Genomic DNA, 18,191 nt, shown 5'->3' with positions numbered 1-18,191 from the left:
ATCAGAAGTCATCAACTGTCACACGTTCCCTTCCACTGCACAAGTTGAAACAAATCAATAAATTACCCAGAATAGAAATTCCAAGTTTTGACACATCTTCATTTACATACTCTGCAGCCACCATTTCCAAGTGTTCCAAAGAGGATTTCTGCATCAGGCTTAGGCTTTACTGCTCCCTAACGCCATGCCACCCCCCTCCCCCCAACATCGTACCAAACGTCGATGAGTCTTGGGCACTACTGCTCCCCGCACCAGACAAAACCTGTGGTCCAAACAGCCAGCAGCAGAGTGCACTATGCTGGCAGGGATTTTCCAGGCTTTGAGACTCTCGTCTTTTTTCTTTGAGGTCCTGTGTCAATGGGAGTGCTTTGTTGCTGTCAGTTGGAGGTGTTCTTTGAGCAAGATGTTTTCCTTGCAGACGTAAGGAGGTTCTGTTAGCACAGTAAGCCACTGGAGTTGTGTTGGGTTCATCTTCCCAGAATACCACATGATTTCCTGGAAGTGGATATCTACTACATTTATGTGATGACTGCTGAGCAAGGTTGAGCAGCAGTATGCTGCTGTTGGATAGACCAGGGCAAATGAAACAGTGTGGATGACTCTGCTGCCCCACATGATACAACCAGTTTCCATACGAGATTCACTTTTGTCTTGACCTTCTCTCCAGTGTACTGGAGCTGCTGTCGGTAGGTCAATGCATGGTCAGAGTTATGCAAAGGTATTTTGGCATTGGGTTCATGGCTGAGTGGTCAGCCACAGAAATGGGAACAAAGTTCCTCTCTGCCCTTGGGTTGTTCACCGTTAAAAAATATCTCTTCAACCAAGCTCAGCTACCTTCTCCTAATTTCTCCCTTTCAACCTATAGATTTTCCTATTTCTGGAATGTCTTGTGACTGTTGTTTGCATGAAATCTATTATATAGAACATAGATTCACTACAGTGCAGAAGGAGGCCATTCGATCCATCGAGTCTGCACCGAACCTCTGAAAGAGCACCTTATCTAGACATACAGTGCCACCCTATTCTCGTAACCCCACCTAATCGTTTGGACACTAAGGAGCAATTTAACATGGCCAATCCACCTATCCTGTACATCTTTAGACTGTGGGAGGAAAGCCACACAGACATGGGGAGAAAGTACAAACTCTACACAGACAGTCATCAGAGGCCGGAATTGAACCTGGGTCCCTGGCACTGTGTCACCGTGCCTTCTACAATGCATATTGTTGTACTTCTGTCTCAGTAAGAGAGATTAAATCTAGCTCTTGCAATATCCAACAGCTTAAATCAGAACATTGTTTTCTTTTAACCAGGCAACAATATTTTTTTGTATCATTAACTAAATTCCATAGCGAATTCATACACCGAAAATATGATCAAGGCGATGATGCTAAGAATTACTTTTAAGAATGTATGAATTACAAAATGTGACAAGTACATTAACTGGTCTGTAAAAATGCAATTTACCATTTTACAGCGAGAAAGCAGAGTATACACATGTAGAAATTTCTATCAGTCCAGTTTTACTGTTATCACAGGGGTGACAGGGAAATCATCAGCCTGGCACATTTCAAAATGAATGAATTTTTAAAATTAATTTTATTTATAACTACCATAACCACTGACAGAAGGTGGCTAGCTATAATGTAGCAATGATTTCCCATCCATGTTTAATTGTAGCTACTGTCTGCACATGGGCCAATCACTGCGATATTTAGTGAGTACTAGGTTTCCAAAACATTTGCTTCATTTTTGCATTGCACCCCCTTCAATTTGGTTATTTTCCTTTTCTTTGATTTGTTTTCACTGCTTTGTTCTCTTACTATTCTTTCTCATTTCTTTATTTCCTCTTTTACTTCTTGGATTGTTTCTTATTTAATGTTCATGTTTTTCAGTATCCTGTTTTTCTCTCTTGCTTTTGCTTCCTTAACATCTATTTCCTGATACCTACCAGGCTATCAGTTTGTAGACTGAGATGCAGCTCATTTATCATGCTCACTGAAAATCTGTAACTAAAGATTATAAATGTGTGAAATATTTGACCAAAAAAGATGCAACTTACAAGCAGAGTTAAATCCATCCATTTCGACGGTATCCTCACTTTTTGCTTTCTTGGTTACAATCCAATGCTTCCATGCATTTATACCATAAATGTAACTTAATGTAAAACCAATCTCAGGAGTGACAAGGCTACCATCTTGAGAATGACTACCAGAAAGTGCCTTCTGCTTTGCACCCTATGAAAGTAGAACTTATCAGTGACATTACAAAAGTAATTTGGTGGCACAGGGCAAGATTCATCACACACAGAACACCAATTTAATAAAGGTCTGAGTTAGCTCTAGCCAGTAAGCGCACAATGACAGTTTACAAAGTAAAAATCACCCCACGTAGATCTGCAATTTGTTAATTAATATGAAAGTAACAAGATAGTTTTGGCTTTGTAACAGTGTATGATGTAAGATACAGAAAAATAATGAGGCAAAGGTGATGGAGAGACAAAGAAAATCTTGATGCATTGGCGGTAATACGTACAGCTAACTGGGGTAAAGGTTCCTTAAACTAGATATTTAAGCTCATATTATATATAGAATTAAAAATAGAAGATTCTGAAGATAAACTTTCATATTAAAGTATAAAACATGAACATTTTTGAATAGTTTCAACAAAATATCCCCATACCTTTCTTAAAGATTGAGGTCTAGGCCGGTCTTCATATTCTTCTCCAAAGACTGGAGGTAACAGATATTCACTTTCAGTATCCAACTCTTCTGCAGCTGTTAAAATACAAATTCCTCAGTGTACATGATGGCTGATCTTACCAAAAATTTACCATAAACATCAGCAATCCAATGCACAGAAATAATTTGGACACATATCCTTCATGGCTTTTGCTCCACTGTTGTTTTATCCAGATGAGCATCTCTAATTCCAGTGCATACAAGGTCTTGTTCCAAATTAAAACCTCACCACTCCGTTAATGAGAGGAAGCATTGCAATTTAACAATGGGAACATTTTGACATGCCAAAAGTTGCACCATACTTGAAAAAAGGATTTAATGGTTTCTGGATCAATCACCAAGCAAAACACATAATGCATATGTATACCTGCCTAGCTCCATGGTGACCTATGATAACTTTAGTTTTTCTAACTGGACCTTGCATCACCTGTTTAACTTGGACATGATATAACTTGCCTCATTAATTTAACAATTGTGTTCAGACAACTAGAGAAGGATTGTACTAAGTTATATCCAGTTAGGAATAACTTAATTTTGTTTTCCAGGCAAAGATTAGATGAAGGCAAACTGATAAACAAGCCTAGACATTTATATTTTAATAGGTAGAAATCAAATGAGTTGCCATGTAGGTCAGTAATGCAGAACCTTTGACTGTTAATGAAAAACGGTGTTAGGATCCAGGTTAACATATCTCAAATCTCAAGCTTCTTGGGCTTGAAATTCATGCTATCCGGGCAAGGCCTTGGATGAGCCACTCACCCTTGCCTCAATTATCAGAATCCCCCTTCTGATTTTGAGCAACCCCCGCCCAAGGTCCGGTGGCTGTTGGATCACCCTCACCAGAAACTCCAAATACCCACTCTCCATTCAACCAGGCCTTCATTGCTCTGTCCAGTCCTAGGTATTAGGCTCTGGAGTGTTAAGACACTTGCTCTTCTGACCACTGCAGCTCCAGCTGCTGCATGGACTGGAGAGCAGCTGGCCAAACAGATTGATCAGCAGTTCTCGAAGGCAAAACCTCTTCCCGAATGAGGAGTGGAAGTCCCGCCTGCAGGCAATTAAGGCTCATTTAAGTGTGAAATGGTTGCAGGTCAGTCAGGGACTCTTTGGATGGTTAGAAGGGTAGCCATACCGTTGGAAATATTCAGCCCTTAGCTTCAGTCAGACAGCAAGTGGGGATTTCACAAGGACAAGTTAATTGGCTACTCTAACAGATTTCCCAATCATTTGTTACTTGACAATATAAACAGAATCCACAGAAACAGGCTGTTTGGTGAAGTCTGTTCCTTCAATGTTGCTGAATCAGAAATCTGGAACTCCCTCCATAATGGCACTGTGGTGTACCTATGCCACATGGACTGCAGTATTCAAGAAAGCAGCTCACCACCTTCTCAAGGGCAATTATGGATCAGCAATAAACGCTGGCCTAGCCAGAAATGTCTACATCCCTTGAATGAACAAAATAAGTCTATGCTGGTATTTTTCTGAGTAAAATTACTCCTTTGCTCACTCTTTTCAAATAGCCATTTGACTCTTCACAAGTAGCAGAGAAATCCACATTAGGTTCAGAGTGAAGAATTTTTATTAAAAAAAATTTTTTTTTTTTTTTTTTACATACTCAATCTGTTTTGTAATTATTTTAAATTTCTGCCTTCCCAATACCATTGCCAGCACTGAAAATTAAAAATGAGTCGCTATTCAATTTATTTATCATTTAACCTTCAGAATCTTGAAGATCATCATCAGATCTACTACAACGAGCCTCAACTTCTCAAATTGCTCTTCATGACTAAAAAACCCTACACCAATCATTGTGCCATACTATGTATTGTATGTGCTTCTAAATAATTGAGTACTCAAGACAGCATAGGTTACGGCACGCTAGTACAGTGGTTAGCACTATCGCTTCAGAGCACCAGGGACCCGGGTTTTCATAGAATTTACAGTGCAGAAGGTTCGATTCCCGACTTGGGTCACTGTCTGTGTGGAGTCTGCACATTCTCCCCGTGTTTGCGTGGATTTCCCTTTGAGCACTCTGGTTTCCTCTCACAAGTCCCAAAATACGTGCTTGTTAGGTGAATTGGACATTCTGAATTCTCTCACAGTGTACCTGAACAGGCGCCGGAGTGTGGCAAATAGGGGATTTTCACAGTACCTTCATTGCAGTGTTAATGTAAGCCTACTTGTGACACTAATAAAGATTATTATTACTGATGTTGCAGCCTACTGGTGCAAGTTCAACAGTTCTTTTGCCACCTAAGACACTAATCCCAAACTTAAAGACACTGGGTTGTACTTTTGTGTTCCCTCTCTACTTATCCTACTACCTGTAATGATCAATGCCGAATGCAAACCCTGTATCTCATCTACTCTACACAATGTCAAATTTTACCATTCAAGGTATATTGTCTTTCATTAATCTTTTTTCCCCAAATGTATTCTTTACATTTTTCTGCATTGATCTGACAGCAGAATTTATGAATGCCTTCTAGCTTAGATTTTTGTTCTTACTTTTCTAACCTAATCAATCCAGTTGAATACATGAGCAGATAGAAACTTGCAGCATTCATAATTACACCTCAAACTATTTGCTTGCAACACTGAAATGAGACGGAGGAGAAAATATTCTTACATAGCTAAACAAAGGCATGTTTGGAAATAAAATATTTATAATTAGTGTAATTTTACTTAAGGAACCTACTTCTTGGAAAATCAATCTCCAAGTCCAGTGCAGGTTCATACTGATTACCAGGCATATTGGATTGCTCTTCCAGGTCATCTTTAATGGTCCCAAAAACATCCAAGAAACCTTCACCATTCTCATCGTTATCAATACCTAAGAACAGATTGTCACAATAGTTCAGCATAGATACTGCAGTTAATGAAGACTAAATTATACACTTAGATACTTTTGAACCATTTTTCAAGTGACATGGTAGGCACACCAGATTTCTTGAAACTTAATTTACTTTTATACAGATAAAAAGTTTTCCACAATGAAAGCCAGTCAAATGGTCAAAATAAGGGAAGTTAGTACAACAAGAAAAATAATTGGGTCACACAATACTAGTTTTCTCAACTTTCTGGTTTCTGATAATCAAGGATGGCATGGTGGTTAGCACTGCTGCCTCACATCACCAGGGACCCGGGTTCAATTCCGGCCTTGGGTCACTGTCTGTGTGGAGTTTGTACATTCTCCCTGTGTGCGTGGATTGCCTCCGGGTGCACCGGTTTCCTCCCACAGTCCAAAGATGTGTGGGTTTGGTGGATTGGACATGATAAATTGCCCCTTAGTGCCCGGGGATGGGTGGACATGGGTAGAGTGCTCATTCGAAGAGTCGGAGCAGACTCAATGGGACAAATGGCCTCCTTCTGCGTTGTAGGGATTCTATGAACTCTGAAAACAGGGACTAGGCATTAAGAGTGCATCCAGCAAGAGGCTTGCAGGGTTCAGCCCTCTCCTTCGAATGAGCATTACTAGGCAGTTTGCTGACTTGGAAAATTGGCGTGCTGTGACACAAGTACTGACTGCCAAGAAAGTCTCCAAAGGAGATTGAGGAAAGGGATGACCAGGAAGGAGGGTGGTGGCAATTATGGAGGGCATGTTATGGCTGAGATCAAGAGGTTCTGCTACTTCTGGGTCCACGTTCAGGCAAGTACATTTTAAATACATGCCTTGTTCGTTGTGGTCTGCAGCGGTGCCTTTAACGACAGACTGTTGACCACATCCAGTTTGATGCTGGATGCTTTCAGGGCAATCCAATACAAAAACAGATTTGACAAATTCCTGGCAAATTGATCACATAGTACTCAATCTTGTGACAGATGCCCGCTGTTTCCAAATGTTATTGCATTTACTCTCGTTGAGCGTCTCAGTTCCACCAATTTAGAAATCGAAAAACAAAACACCAGAATTAGCACTATCATATTTCTACTGTTTTGACAGCAATGAGACACACCAAATAAATACCACAGATTCAACAAAAACCGGGCAGCACGTTGGAGCAGCAGTTAGTACTGCTGCCTCACGGCGCAGAGGACCTAGTTTGATCCCAGCCCTGTCACTGTCCGTGTGGAGTTTGCACATTCTCCCCGTGTCTGTGTGGGTCTCACTCCCACAACACAAAAAGATGTGCAGGATAGGTGAATTGGCCATGCTAAATTGCCCCATTAATTGGAAAAAAAAGAATTGGGTACTCTAAATTTATTTAAAAATTCAACAAAAACATCACTGACATAACTAACATATAACTACAGTTTTTCTCCAATTGTGATTTTTTAAATAAGAAGATTATAAAATTAATAATAAAAAAACTAAACCTATTTCAGTCACTGACTCCCACACAGCACTGCTAAAGGCAGCTTCAGTGAGGGAAAGCACAATTCTCAGGGAGAAGTACAAAAGCTGCCCGACTCCCTAAACAAAACACATTATACAACAGCGCACACTACAGGCCACCATGAACTCTCTGTATAGATATGGATGCTCATTCACTCTCTCCCTCTCAGTACATGTTTGGGATTCCAGGCAAGTTTTGCTGGCCTCAATGTCGTCATTTCACAACTAGCATTAAAGCATTGGAAAATGGGAAAAGGCTTCGGAAATCAGAAGCACAAGGGGGCTTATGAGTCCTAGTTCAGGATTCCTTAACATGCAGGTTCAGTTGGCCGTTAGGAAGGAAAATGCAATGTTAGCCTTCATGTCGCGAGGGCTAGAATACAAGAGTAGGAATGGACTGCTGAGGCTGTATAACATATTTATGTTTATTTTAAATTTCATTGCAGTGAAATGAGATAGCTAAGATACCCGTGATTAACTTGACATCGGCAAAATGGGCGGCAACGACATTTGGATCGAGGAGACTCCAGGCCATTTATAGCTCAATTTGGACAGTTGAACATAGGCAAATGTTGTAAATCACAAGCTTAAATAAGATTTTACATCAATTCTAATGTATTATAAACACTTCAGTTTCCACACGTAAACTGACAACAACCAGCTCTATCTCACCATCACCTCACCACTGTCTCTGCTTGTTCGACATCCAGTACTAGATGGGCAGAAATTTCCTTTATTAAATATTGGGAAGACTGAAGCCATTGGCCAGGATTTTCCGGCCCCGCTGTGGTGAGACTCTGTGGGGAATGGGGTGGGCCGGCCAAAAGTCCATTGACTTTCAGCAGGGCCGGGCAATCCCTGCAACAGTTGGGGCTAGAACATCACGCCCGTTGTCTTCAGTCTGTTCCCTTGCTCCTGACTTCATCCCACTCTGAGGTGAACCAGACTCTTCGACTCCAAGCTTCTAATATCACATCTGCACCATCACTAAGATTGCCTCTTTCCACCTCTGTAACATTGCCCGTCTCCACCCATGCCTCAGTTCTTCCACTGCTGCTGCTGCAACTCATATCCACATTTTTGTTACCTCTAGATTTGACTAAAGTGTCCCTGGCCAGCCTCCCATATCCATTATCTGTTAAATTTGAGGTCACCCAAAACACTGTTCCTTCTAAACGGTTTGACCAGGATAGATTTAACCTGGAGGTTGACAATGAATAATCATTGCAAAAATCTGCTCACTCGTTTGGGGACACAAAACCGCAGCCGACAGAGAATCCCCGAAGTATCTCCCGCGCCGACGGCACCACCAAAGCAGTTGCCACACCGACGGCACTGCCAAAGCCTCTCCTGCGCCGACGACGGCCCCCTGAAGGTTCATCCATGCTGACTGCGTTCCCCAAAGCCTCTCCTTCGCTGACAGTGGCCGTCAAAGCCTCTCCCTCGCTTAGTTGCCACGAAGCCCCTCCCTCGCTGACAGTGGCCCCGAAGCCTCTCCCTCGCTGACCGTGGCCCCGAAGCCTCTCCCTCGCTGACCGTGGCCCCGAAGCCTCTCCCTCGCTGACAGTGGCCCCAAAGCCTCTCCCTCGCTGACAGTGGCCCCAAAGCCTCTCCCTCGATGACAGTGGCCCCAAAGCCTCTCCCTCGCTGACAGTGGCCCCAATGCCTCTCCCTCGCTGACAGTGGCCCCAAAGCCTCTCCCTTGCTGACAGTGGTCCCGAAGCCTCTCCATCTCTGACAGTGGCCCCAAAGCCTCTCCCTCGCTGACAGTGGCCCCAATGCCTCTCCCTCGCTGACAGTGGTCCCGAAGCCTCTCCATCTCTGACAGTGGCCCCAAAGTCTCTCCCTCGCTGAGTGGTCCCGAAGCCCCCCCCCCCCTCACTGACAGTGGCCCTGAAGCCTCTTCCTCGCTGACAGTGGCCCCGAAGCCTCGCCCTCACTGACAGCAGCCCCGAAGCTCTCCCCCGCTGACAGTGGCCCTAAAGCCCCTCCCTCAATAACTGTAGCCGCGAAGCTCCTCTCTCAATGACTGGTTCCGAAGCAATCCCTCGCTGTCAGTGGCCCCGAAGCCCCTCCCTTGCTGACAGTGGCTCTGAAGCCCATCCCCTCAATGACAGTAGCCCCGACGCCCCTCCCTCAATGACTGGCTCCGAAGCCTCTCCCTAGCTGACAGATTCGCCGAAGCCTCTCCCTCGCTGACAGTGGCCCCGAAGCATCTCCCTCGCTGACAGTGGCTCCGAAGCCCCTCCATCGCTGACAGTGGCCTTGAAGCCCCTCACTCGCTGACAGTAGCCCTGAAGCCCCTCCCTCGCTGACAGTGGCCCTGAAGCCCCTCCCTCACTGACAGTCGCCCCGAAGCCCCTCCTTTACTGACATTGGCCTCGAGGCATCTCCCTCGCTGACAGTGGCTCAGTAGCACCCCCAATCGCTGACAGTGGCTCCGAAGCCCCTCCCTCGCTGAGTGGCCACGAAGCCTCTCCCTCGCTGACAGTGGCCCTGAAGCCTCCCTCTCGCTGACAGTGGCCCTGAAGCCCCTCACTCGCTGACAGTAGCCCCTAAGCCCCATCCTCGCTGACAGTGGCCCTGAAGCCCCTCCCTCGCTGACAGAGGCCCCGAAGCCTCTCCCTCGCTGACAGTGGCCCTGAAGCCCCTCCCTCACTGACAGTAGCCCCGAAGCCCCTCCCTCGCTGACAGTGGCCCCGAAGCCCCTCCCTCGCTGACAGTGGCCCTGAAGCCCCTCCCTCGCTCACAGTGGCCCCGAAGCTCCTCCCTCGCTGACAGTGGCCCTGAAGCCTCTCTCTTGCTTACAGTGGTCCTGAAACCTCTCCCTCGCTGAGAGCCACGGAAGCCTCTCCCTCGCTGAGAGCCACGGAAGCCTCTCCCTCGCTGACAAGAGGCCCCAAAGCCTCTCCCTCACTGACAGTGGCCCCCGAAGCCATATCCTCAATGACTGGCCCCGAAGCCTCTTCTTCACTGACAGAGGCCCCGAAGCCACTCCCTCGCTGACATTGGCCCTGAAGCCCCTCACTCACTGACAGTAGCCCCGAAGCCCCTCCTTCACTGACAGCGGCCCCAAAGCCCCTCCTTCACTGACAGCGGCCCTGAAGCCCCTCCCTCGCTGACAGCGGCCCCGAAGCCCCTCCCTCGCTGGCAGTGGCCCCGAAGCCCCTCTCTCACAGACAGTGGCCCTGAAGTGTCTCCCTCGCTGACAATGGCCCTGAAGTGTCTCCCTCGCTGACAATAGACCCGAAGCCTCTCCCTCGCTGACAGAGCTGCCGAAGGCTCTCCCTCGCTGACAGAGCTGGCGAAGCCCTTCCCTCGCTGACACTGGCCCCGAAGCCTCTTCCTTGCTGAGAGGCTCTGAAGCCTCTCCGTCACTGACAGAGGCTCCGAAGCCTTTCCCTCGCTGACAGCGGCCCTGAAGCCTCTCCCTCGCTGACAGTGGCCCCGAAGCCTCCATCTCGCTGACAGAGGCCCTGAAGCCTCTCCCTCGCTGAGAGGCTCCAAAGCTTCTCCCTCGCTGACAGAGGCCCTGAAGCCCCTCCCACGCTGACAGAGGCCTCGAAGCCTCTCCCTCAATGACAGTGGCCCCGAAGTCTCTCCCTCGCTGACAGAGCCGTCGAAGCCTCTCCCTCGCTGACAGAGAGCCGCCAAAGCCTCTCCCTCAATGACACAGGCCCTGAAGCCCCTCCCACGCTGACACAGGCGGCGAAGCCTCTTCCTCAATGACAGTGGCCCCGAAGCCTCTCCTTCGCTGATAAGCCTCTGCCTCGCTGACAGTGGCCCCGAAGCATCTCCGTCGCTGACAGTGGCCCCAAAGCCTTTCCTTCGCTGACAGTGGCCCCGGAGCCGCTCCGTCGCTGACAAATTCGCCGAAGCCCCTCCCTCGCTGACAGAGCCGCCGAAGCCTCTCCCTCGCTGAGAACTGCCGAAGCCTCTCACTCGCTAACAGAGCTGCCGAAGCCTCTCCCTCGCTGACAGAGCTGGCGAAGCCCTTCCCTCGCTGACAGAGCTGGCGAAGCCCTTCCCTCGCTGACAGAGCTGCCGAAGCCTCTCCCTCGCTGACACTGGCACCGAAGCCTCTTCCTCGCTGAGAGGCTCCGAAGCCTCTCCCTCGCTGACAGTGGCCCCGAAGCCTCCATCTCGCTGACAGAGGCCCTGAAGCCTCTCCCTCGCTGAGAGAGGCTCCAAAGCTTCTCCCTCGCTGACAGAGCCGCCGAAGCCTCTCCCTCGCTGACAGAGAGCCGTCAAAGCCTCTCCCTCAATGACACAGGCCCTGAAGCCCCTCCCACGCTGACACAGGCGGCGAAGCCTCTTCCTCAATGACAGTGGCCCCGAAGCCTCTCCTTCGCTGATAAGCCTCTCCCTCGCTGACAGTGGCCCCGAAGCATCTCCGTCGCTGACAGTGGCCCCAAAGCCTTTCCTTCGCTGACAGTGGCCCCGGAGCCGCTCCGTCGCTGACAAGCCTCTCCTTCGCTGACAGTGGCCCCGAAGCCTCTCCTTCACCGACAGTGGCCCCGAAGCCTCTCCTTCGCTGACAGTGGCCCCAAAGTCCCTGCTTCGCTGACAAACTTTCCCCTTGCGGACAGTGGCCCCGAAGCCTCTTCCGTCGCTGACAGTGGCCCCGAAGCCTTTCCTTCGCTGACAGTGGCCCCGGAGCCTCTCCCTCACTGACAAGCCTCTCTTTCGCTGACAATGGCCCCGGAGCCTTTGCTTTGCTGACAAACTTTTCCCTCGCGGACAGTGGCCTCGAAGCCTCTCCTTTGCTGACAGTGGCCCCGAAGCCTCTCCTTATCTGACAGACATGATGTGGAGATGCCGGCGTTAGACTGGGGTGAGCACAGTACGAAGTCTTACAACACCAGGTTAAAGTCCAACAGGTTTGTTTCGATGTCACTAGCTTTCGGAGCGCTGCTCCTTCCTCAGGTGACAGGATTTTTTCATCGTCGAGCTAGACACTTCCTCCGGACATAGCCTCAAAATCGGATAATCTTGTCCGAGATTTTAAAAACATAGAACAGTACAGCACAGTACAGGCCCTTCACCTGAGGAAGGAGCAGCGCTCCGAAAGCTAGTGACATCAAAACAAACCTGTTGGACTTTAACCTGGTGTTGTAAGACTTCGTACTTATCTGACAGAGGCTCTGAAGTCCGCCTGAGCTCCTCGTGCTCCAGGCCACGTGCAATCTCACATCTGTCCCTGCACTTTATGATGTTCATGTGTGGGATTTGATATCTCCCACCTCACCCAGCAGTCTGCATTCTGGCACCACATCTGACAACCACAAGAATGTGGTTGACTCTTCAAGCCCTCATGGAGGGACAGTATATGCTGGCCCAGCCAGCGACGCTGGGAGATATCAAATCCCACACATCCCATGAACGAATAAAAAAGTCACAGTCAACGCATTGTACAGGCAGCTAGATACATGCGCGTTGTGCACACAGACACAACCTCTCAGTTACAGGAAATAGCCTGTAAACAAATGTACCCTTTCTATTGTTGGGTTTGGAAATCGGAGTTGCTTTTTAAAAATAAGTGCAATATATTTGAAAAGTTGGAAAGAAATTTGAAGATTAGAATTCGGTCAACTGGTGGAAATCTCCCATCCCAGCTGACCCAAAATTAGGTTGCGTTTCTTCATCATTGGGGAGTCAAAATCCTGATACTTCCTATCTAACAGCGCTGCGAATGTACCTATTGCACGACTACTTTTTCCAAGTGTCTTGGGGATGGACACGTCCGCTATGCTAGTGACGCAACATCCCCATGAATAAATATGCCGTAGTCCTCATTTTCCACTTTCACTTTGCAGCTTCAATTTCTGCTGCACTATGATCGTAATTTTAAAATGTTTTCAATTTCCTCTTTTCAATTTTATAATTTTTTAAAGGCAAATGGAACAGTGAAAGATCAGGGATGGGTTTTTCCACTTGCCGACACCAATTTCACAATCGGCGATTGGGCGGAGAATCTTTTACGACTGAATCGGGGGCGACGCCGGTTTTTGGATGCTCCGTCCCCTCCAAAACAGCATCATTGGGGACTTTGCCGCATGCCGTTGGTACGGCCTCAGGAAGTTACCTGATGGCCCTCCGCCGATGTTCCGCCACAAATGGGACGAGTTCACGACGGCGCGGTTCACTTGTGCTCTCAGTTATTGTGAATGGACCCGGTAATTCTCCAGCCGTTTATTTCGTGAAGGCCGCGAGTTTTACGTGGCGTGGCTGCTAGCCCCTCACCGGTCGGAGGGTCGGTGTTGGGGCCTCGCCGATTTTTTCATCGTCGAGCTAGACTCTTCCTCCGGACATAGCCTCAAAATCGGAGAATCTTGTCCGAGATTTTAAAAACATAGAACATAGAACAGTACAGCACAGTACAGGCCCTTCAGCCCACGATGTTGTGCCGACCATTTATCCTAATCTAAGATCAACCTAACCTACACCCCTTCAATTTACTGCTGTCCATGTGCCTGTCAAAGAGCCGCTTAAATGTCCCTAATGACTCTGACTCCACCACCTCTGCTGGCAGTGCATTCCACGCACCCACCACTCTCTGTTTGAAGTACCTACCTCTGACATCTCCCCTATACCTTCCTCCAATGACCTTAAAATGATGTCCCTCGTGACAGCCATTTCCATCCTGGGGAAAAGTCTCTGGCTATCCACTCTATCCATGCCTCTCATCACCTTGTACACCTCTATCAAGTCACCTCTCTGCCTTCTTCGCCCCAGTGAGAAAAGCCCTAGCTCCCTCAACCTTTCTTTATAAGACATGCCCTCCAGTCCAGGCAGCATCCTGGTAAATCTCCTCTGTACATGAAAGATTTGGGTTTTCAAAGAGCACATTTTTCCCGGGTGAGCACAGGAAGAGAAATGTGGCAGTACAGTCAAGCCTCAAAATAACAAAATTAGTTATTTTAATCTGATTTCACAACTAATGATCATTGATCATAGAATTTACAGCGCAGGAGGCTGCCATTCAGCCCATCGAGTCTGCACCTGCCCTTGGAAAGAGCACCCCACTTAAGTCCCACACCTCCACCCTATTCCCCTTTTACCCCTGTAACCCATTAACCCCACCTAACCTTTTTGGACACTAAGGGCAATTTAGAATAGCCAATCCACCTAACCTGCACAACTTTGGACTGTGGGAGGAAACCGGAGCACCCGGAGGAAACCCATGCACTCACGGGGAGAATGTGCAGACTCCACACAGACAGTGACCCAAGCCGGGAATCGAACCTGGGGCCCTGGAGCGGTGAAACAACTGTGCTAACCACTATGCTACCGTGCTGCCGTGAATGGATAGTAAATCCATTCTTCCATTTAGACTTCACTGCTATTCCTGGGCATTCTCGTTGTGTTATATAAAACTACAAACCCAGTAATGCATTCAATTTAAATTACTGTTTCAATTTTATTTCTATTATCCAGAAGCACCTCTGGAAACACCAGTTACACACTATCATTTCCCATTTCCTTCCTGTTTCAAACAAGTATTAAATCTTACCACAGAATTCCATAGATACAGGATTTCTTTCTGCTTCAGCAATCATCTCCGCCATAGCAAGTATGTCAGCTTCAATTGGATTTGTAGGGACCTTTCTTTTTAGATCTTCTATTGTTTCAACTATCTTCTCGGCATTCCCTAGGGTAGTAGGCAGAAACACTGGAACAGGTACCTGCTCCAGACATACATCATTAATTGTTGCATATTTTGTGACAAATAAGCTATCAATGTGAAAAGGGAAAACAGTGGCTAAAATTTAGAAAGTTTTGGGGAAAGAGAAAAGTGGAACAATGGTTCCAGTTATCCATTTCATTTGCTCAAAGTGTGGGGGTGGTGTACTCGAATGGGAACAGAGTTCTGTAGCGAGCGTATTTAGCTGGGTGTTTCCTGGCACTCGGAGCGGCAAGAAACACAACACCATTGAACTCGCATTCGGGTAGATATGGGACCTCAGTGGGGAACACCCCGACGAGGCTGCACTTACTCCCGTTTTCTGCACTGAGGAGCTCTGCTCTCCGGACGTTTGACTGTAAAAGGAGATCGGGATGCCATTTTTAAATTGTGTCCCAATCTCTCGACGCCCCTGATGCAACCCCATATTACCCCAAAGCCCCAACTCACCTATAAGGAGGTCCTAAGGCCTACCCACCGAGCCACGCAGGGTATCCCCAGGCCCGATCTGCAGCACGGGAAAATGCCAGATTGGCACTACCAGTCTGGCACACTGCCAGTGCCCCTGGCTGCACTGCCAGGGTTCCAGGTTGGCAGTGCCAAGGTGTCCGGGTGGCAATGGCAGTACCAGCGTTTAGCACACTGGGCTAAATTGCTGGCTTTTAAAGCAGACCAAGGCAGGCTAGCAGCACGGTTCAATTCCCGTACCAGCCTCCCCGAACAGGCGCCGGAATGTGGCGACTAGGGGCTTTTAACAGAAACTTCATTTGAAGCCTACTTGTGACAATAAGCGATTTTCATTTTCATTTTTCCTGTCCAAAGGGCAAGCACCTAGGGCCTCTGATCCCCTAGGAGATGCCCATGAGTGCTGTTCCATCTGGTCGCCATTTGTGGAGGCCAGCACTGAATGGCGCTCATCCGAGAACTCCAAGACACGGAATGGGTTCGATCCAAAATGAGGGGATTAGATCCCATCGCCTTGGGTAGATCGTGGGAGTGCATGTTAGAGTGAGACCATCAGTCTCACTCTAATATACAGATTTGCCAAAAGGTGATCGCCCACAACGGGCGAGATTCGCAACGTGACGTCTCGCGAGATTGTGTTGGATCTCGCAAGGCATGGCAAGCGGGTAGATGCCAGAAAAGGGATCTCCCCGTCTGTATCGGCTGCACCGCCTTTTGGGTGTAATGTGGCCGGCAGATAGCGCCCTGTGCTTATAATTTTTTATTTTTTTTTAAACTATCCATAGGGTTTATTTTCCAACATATTAAATACATACTTGAAAGCTAAACTTACCGGAATAGGCATAGAGACAGGTACTGGATAGTTGTTACAATACATGTGCATAGGTATTGGTATATAAACTGGCACAGGAATAGGCACAGGAACCAACAGAGGCTTCCAATCATCCTCCTCTGAAATAAGCAAATACAAAATATATACAAAGCTTCATGTTAGACATATAGTTAAAAAATAAACTTCGAAAAGTGACATGTGTACAAGAAAATGAATGACAGGCAGGGACTGGGAAGAGAGGCGTGATATTGGGTATTTTCAACTAATTTTCAAAGTTAAAAAAAAGCTTCATCTTGAATTTCTTTTATGCTTACAAATATTTTGAACTGACTTTGTATTTTGACATAAAGACCTTGGCCTCTGCCTAGCTTGGAGTTGAAGATTTATCTCGACCTGGACCATACAAACTGAATCTGGGCTGCACAATCCAAGCATGGGTAATATGCCTAATCTTCCAGAATACAAGCAAGTCAGAGGTACCAATGGAATATTTTTCTTCAGCATCTTCAACTTCCTGCTTAATATCTTTTCTTCAAATCTTGTTCATTGCAATTGTCAAACTTTGAAAGATTAAATGATGCAAGATTCGTCATTTTTAAAGCCGATACCTTAATTAATGTAGTCGACATACAAAATGTGTAGCTTTTATTTTGAATTCTACGAACCTCAGAATATGTATTACGATGAGTGACACAGATACACAAAGCATGAAAGGCAGACATCATAACTGGATCTCGTTTAAGAAAGGCACATGTTGAAATTTGAAAACTGGCAGATATTGAGAGAAGCAGACGGGAAGGGAGGATAGAAACAGGAGGTGAGGAAGGAAACTGGGTGAGTGTCGGGTGTTTCTGTAAGTCGCTACCTGCCCTGAGGAATGAGTGGATGTTGGAAGGAGTGAATACAGTTGTAATGTTGAACTGATGGTTCAATGGGTAAAGGATTTGGGTGGCGAGTGAGGGGGTAGTTGGAAGGAACAGTGGTAGTAGGAGGGCGAAGGGTTAAGGGTCATATTAGGAGTTGATGACCCATGGGTCACTGTCCATGTGGAGTTTGCACATTCTCCGGTGTCTGTGTGGGTCTCACCACCACAGCCCAAAAATGTGCAGGATAGGTGCTAAATTGCCCCTTAATTGGAAAAAAAGAATTGGGTACTCTAAATTAATTTTTAATAAAGGAGTTGAGGACAAAGAACTGGGAATGGAGATCACAAATTAGATGCAAAGTAAGCAGGCATGAAGGCAGCAGATTGTACAGAGTGGAGCTCAAGATGGAGTGAGCTTGGGAATTTAAGTCATTTTAAGGATTAACCTCTTTCCAAAGTCTAGTCTAATTTATATTTAGCGTTTAACTGTAATTTACTATTATAGTTGTTTCTTTACGAATCAGGGATAAACAATCTCCCTCTTCGAGAATTTCAGGTAGTATAAATATGGTTGGTCTTGCAAATTGCACAAAGTGAGCAATCATGAAAATAGCAGCTGCTCACTGAATGAACTTGGAAATCTGGTGATTGAGAGAATTCAGTGCAGCGTGTGAGGTGGTGCTGTTCTGACTTTAAACAAAAAAAGCATTATCTGAGAGGGGGCCCCGAGGCCACAAGTGGAATGTGAGACCTGAAGCTTGGGAGCTTTAATTACATGAGCAGCTAAGTGAGAGGTCGGTGAATTTTAAATTTATTTTCTCTCTCCACAGCAGGTGCAGTAGTTTAAACTGGTACAGGGATGATATAAATAGTGTTAAATTTCTAGCTCAACTAGATAAATAAATTGCTACAACTACAGATAATTGACTAATATTTCTAAAATTAATTACATGAATAAAATGCAATCAAGATGGCGGGGCAGGTGATATGTTGCAGCTGTAGCACGTGGGAGTTGGTGATCCTCAGCAAACCCATACGCAGTAAGTATTTGCGGCTTGAGGAATTTCAGCTCAGAGTTGATGTACTGAAGTCTGAGCTTCAGAACCTACGAGGGACACTTTTTGTTCCAGAAGGCAATTACACCTCTTAGGTTAGATGTTTTGAATTTGGTCCATGGCCAGGGTTGGTAGGGTGTAACTGAGGCAGGTACGGGGATCCAAAAGGCAACACCAGAGGAATCTCGGGGGGGGGGGGGGGGGGGAGAG

The 18,191-nt window shown here is 46.8% G+C and overlaps 1 protein-coding gene across 5 annotated transcripts in view; it reads right to left on the bottom strand.

Annotated features, from left to right (window-relative positions):
* zmym2 (zinc finger, MYM-type 2) overlaps positions 1 to 18,191 on the bottom strand; it is a 237,603-nt gene that overhangs the window by 46,269 nt on the left and 173,143 nt on the right. For all 5 annotated transcript variants that reach the window (XR_011935198.1, XM_072476815.1, XM_072476811.1 and 2 more), the window contains 5 exons: positions 16,062 to 16,180; positions 14,594 to 14,765; positions 5,443 to 5,577; positions 2,683 to 2,777; positions 2,063 to 2,237 (listed from right to left, as the gene is read on the bottom strand). Coding sequence is in view for 4 of the 5 variants with exons in the window: in XM_072476815.1 (XP_072332916.1) it covers positions 2,063 to 2,237; positions 2,683 to 2,777; positions 5,443 to 5,577; positions 14,594 to 14,765; positions 16,062 to 16,180 (696 nt within the window). In the remaining variant the exon portion in view is untranslated. The remainder of the gene's footprint in view (positions 1 to 2,062; positions 2,238 to 2,682; positions 2,778 to 5,442; positions 5,578 to 14,593; positions 14,766 to 16,061; positions 16,181 to 18,191) is intronic.

The sequence above is a fragment of the Scyliorhinus torazame genome, chromosome 15 (assembly GCF_047496885.1).
Source record: "Scyliorhinus torazame isolate Kashiwa2021f chromosome 15, sScyTor2.1, whole genome shotgun sequence".
NCBI classification, from domain to species: domain Eukaryota; kingdom Metazoa; phylum Chordata; class Chondrichthyes; order Carcharhiniformes; family Scyliorhinidae; genus Scyliorhinus; species Scyliorhinus torazame.
Note: the sequence above shows the minus strand (reverse complement) of the source record. Positions and strands in the feature narration are given on the sequence as shown.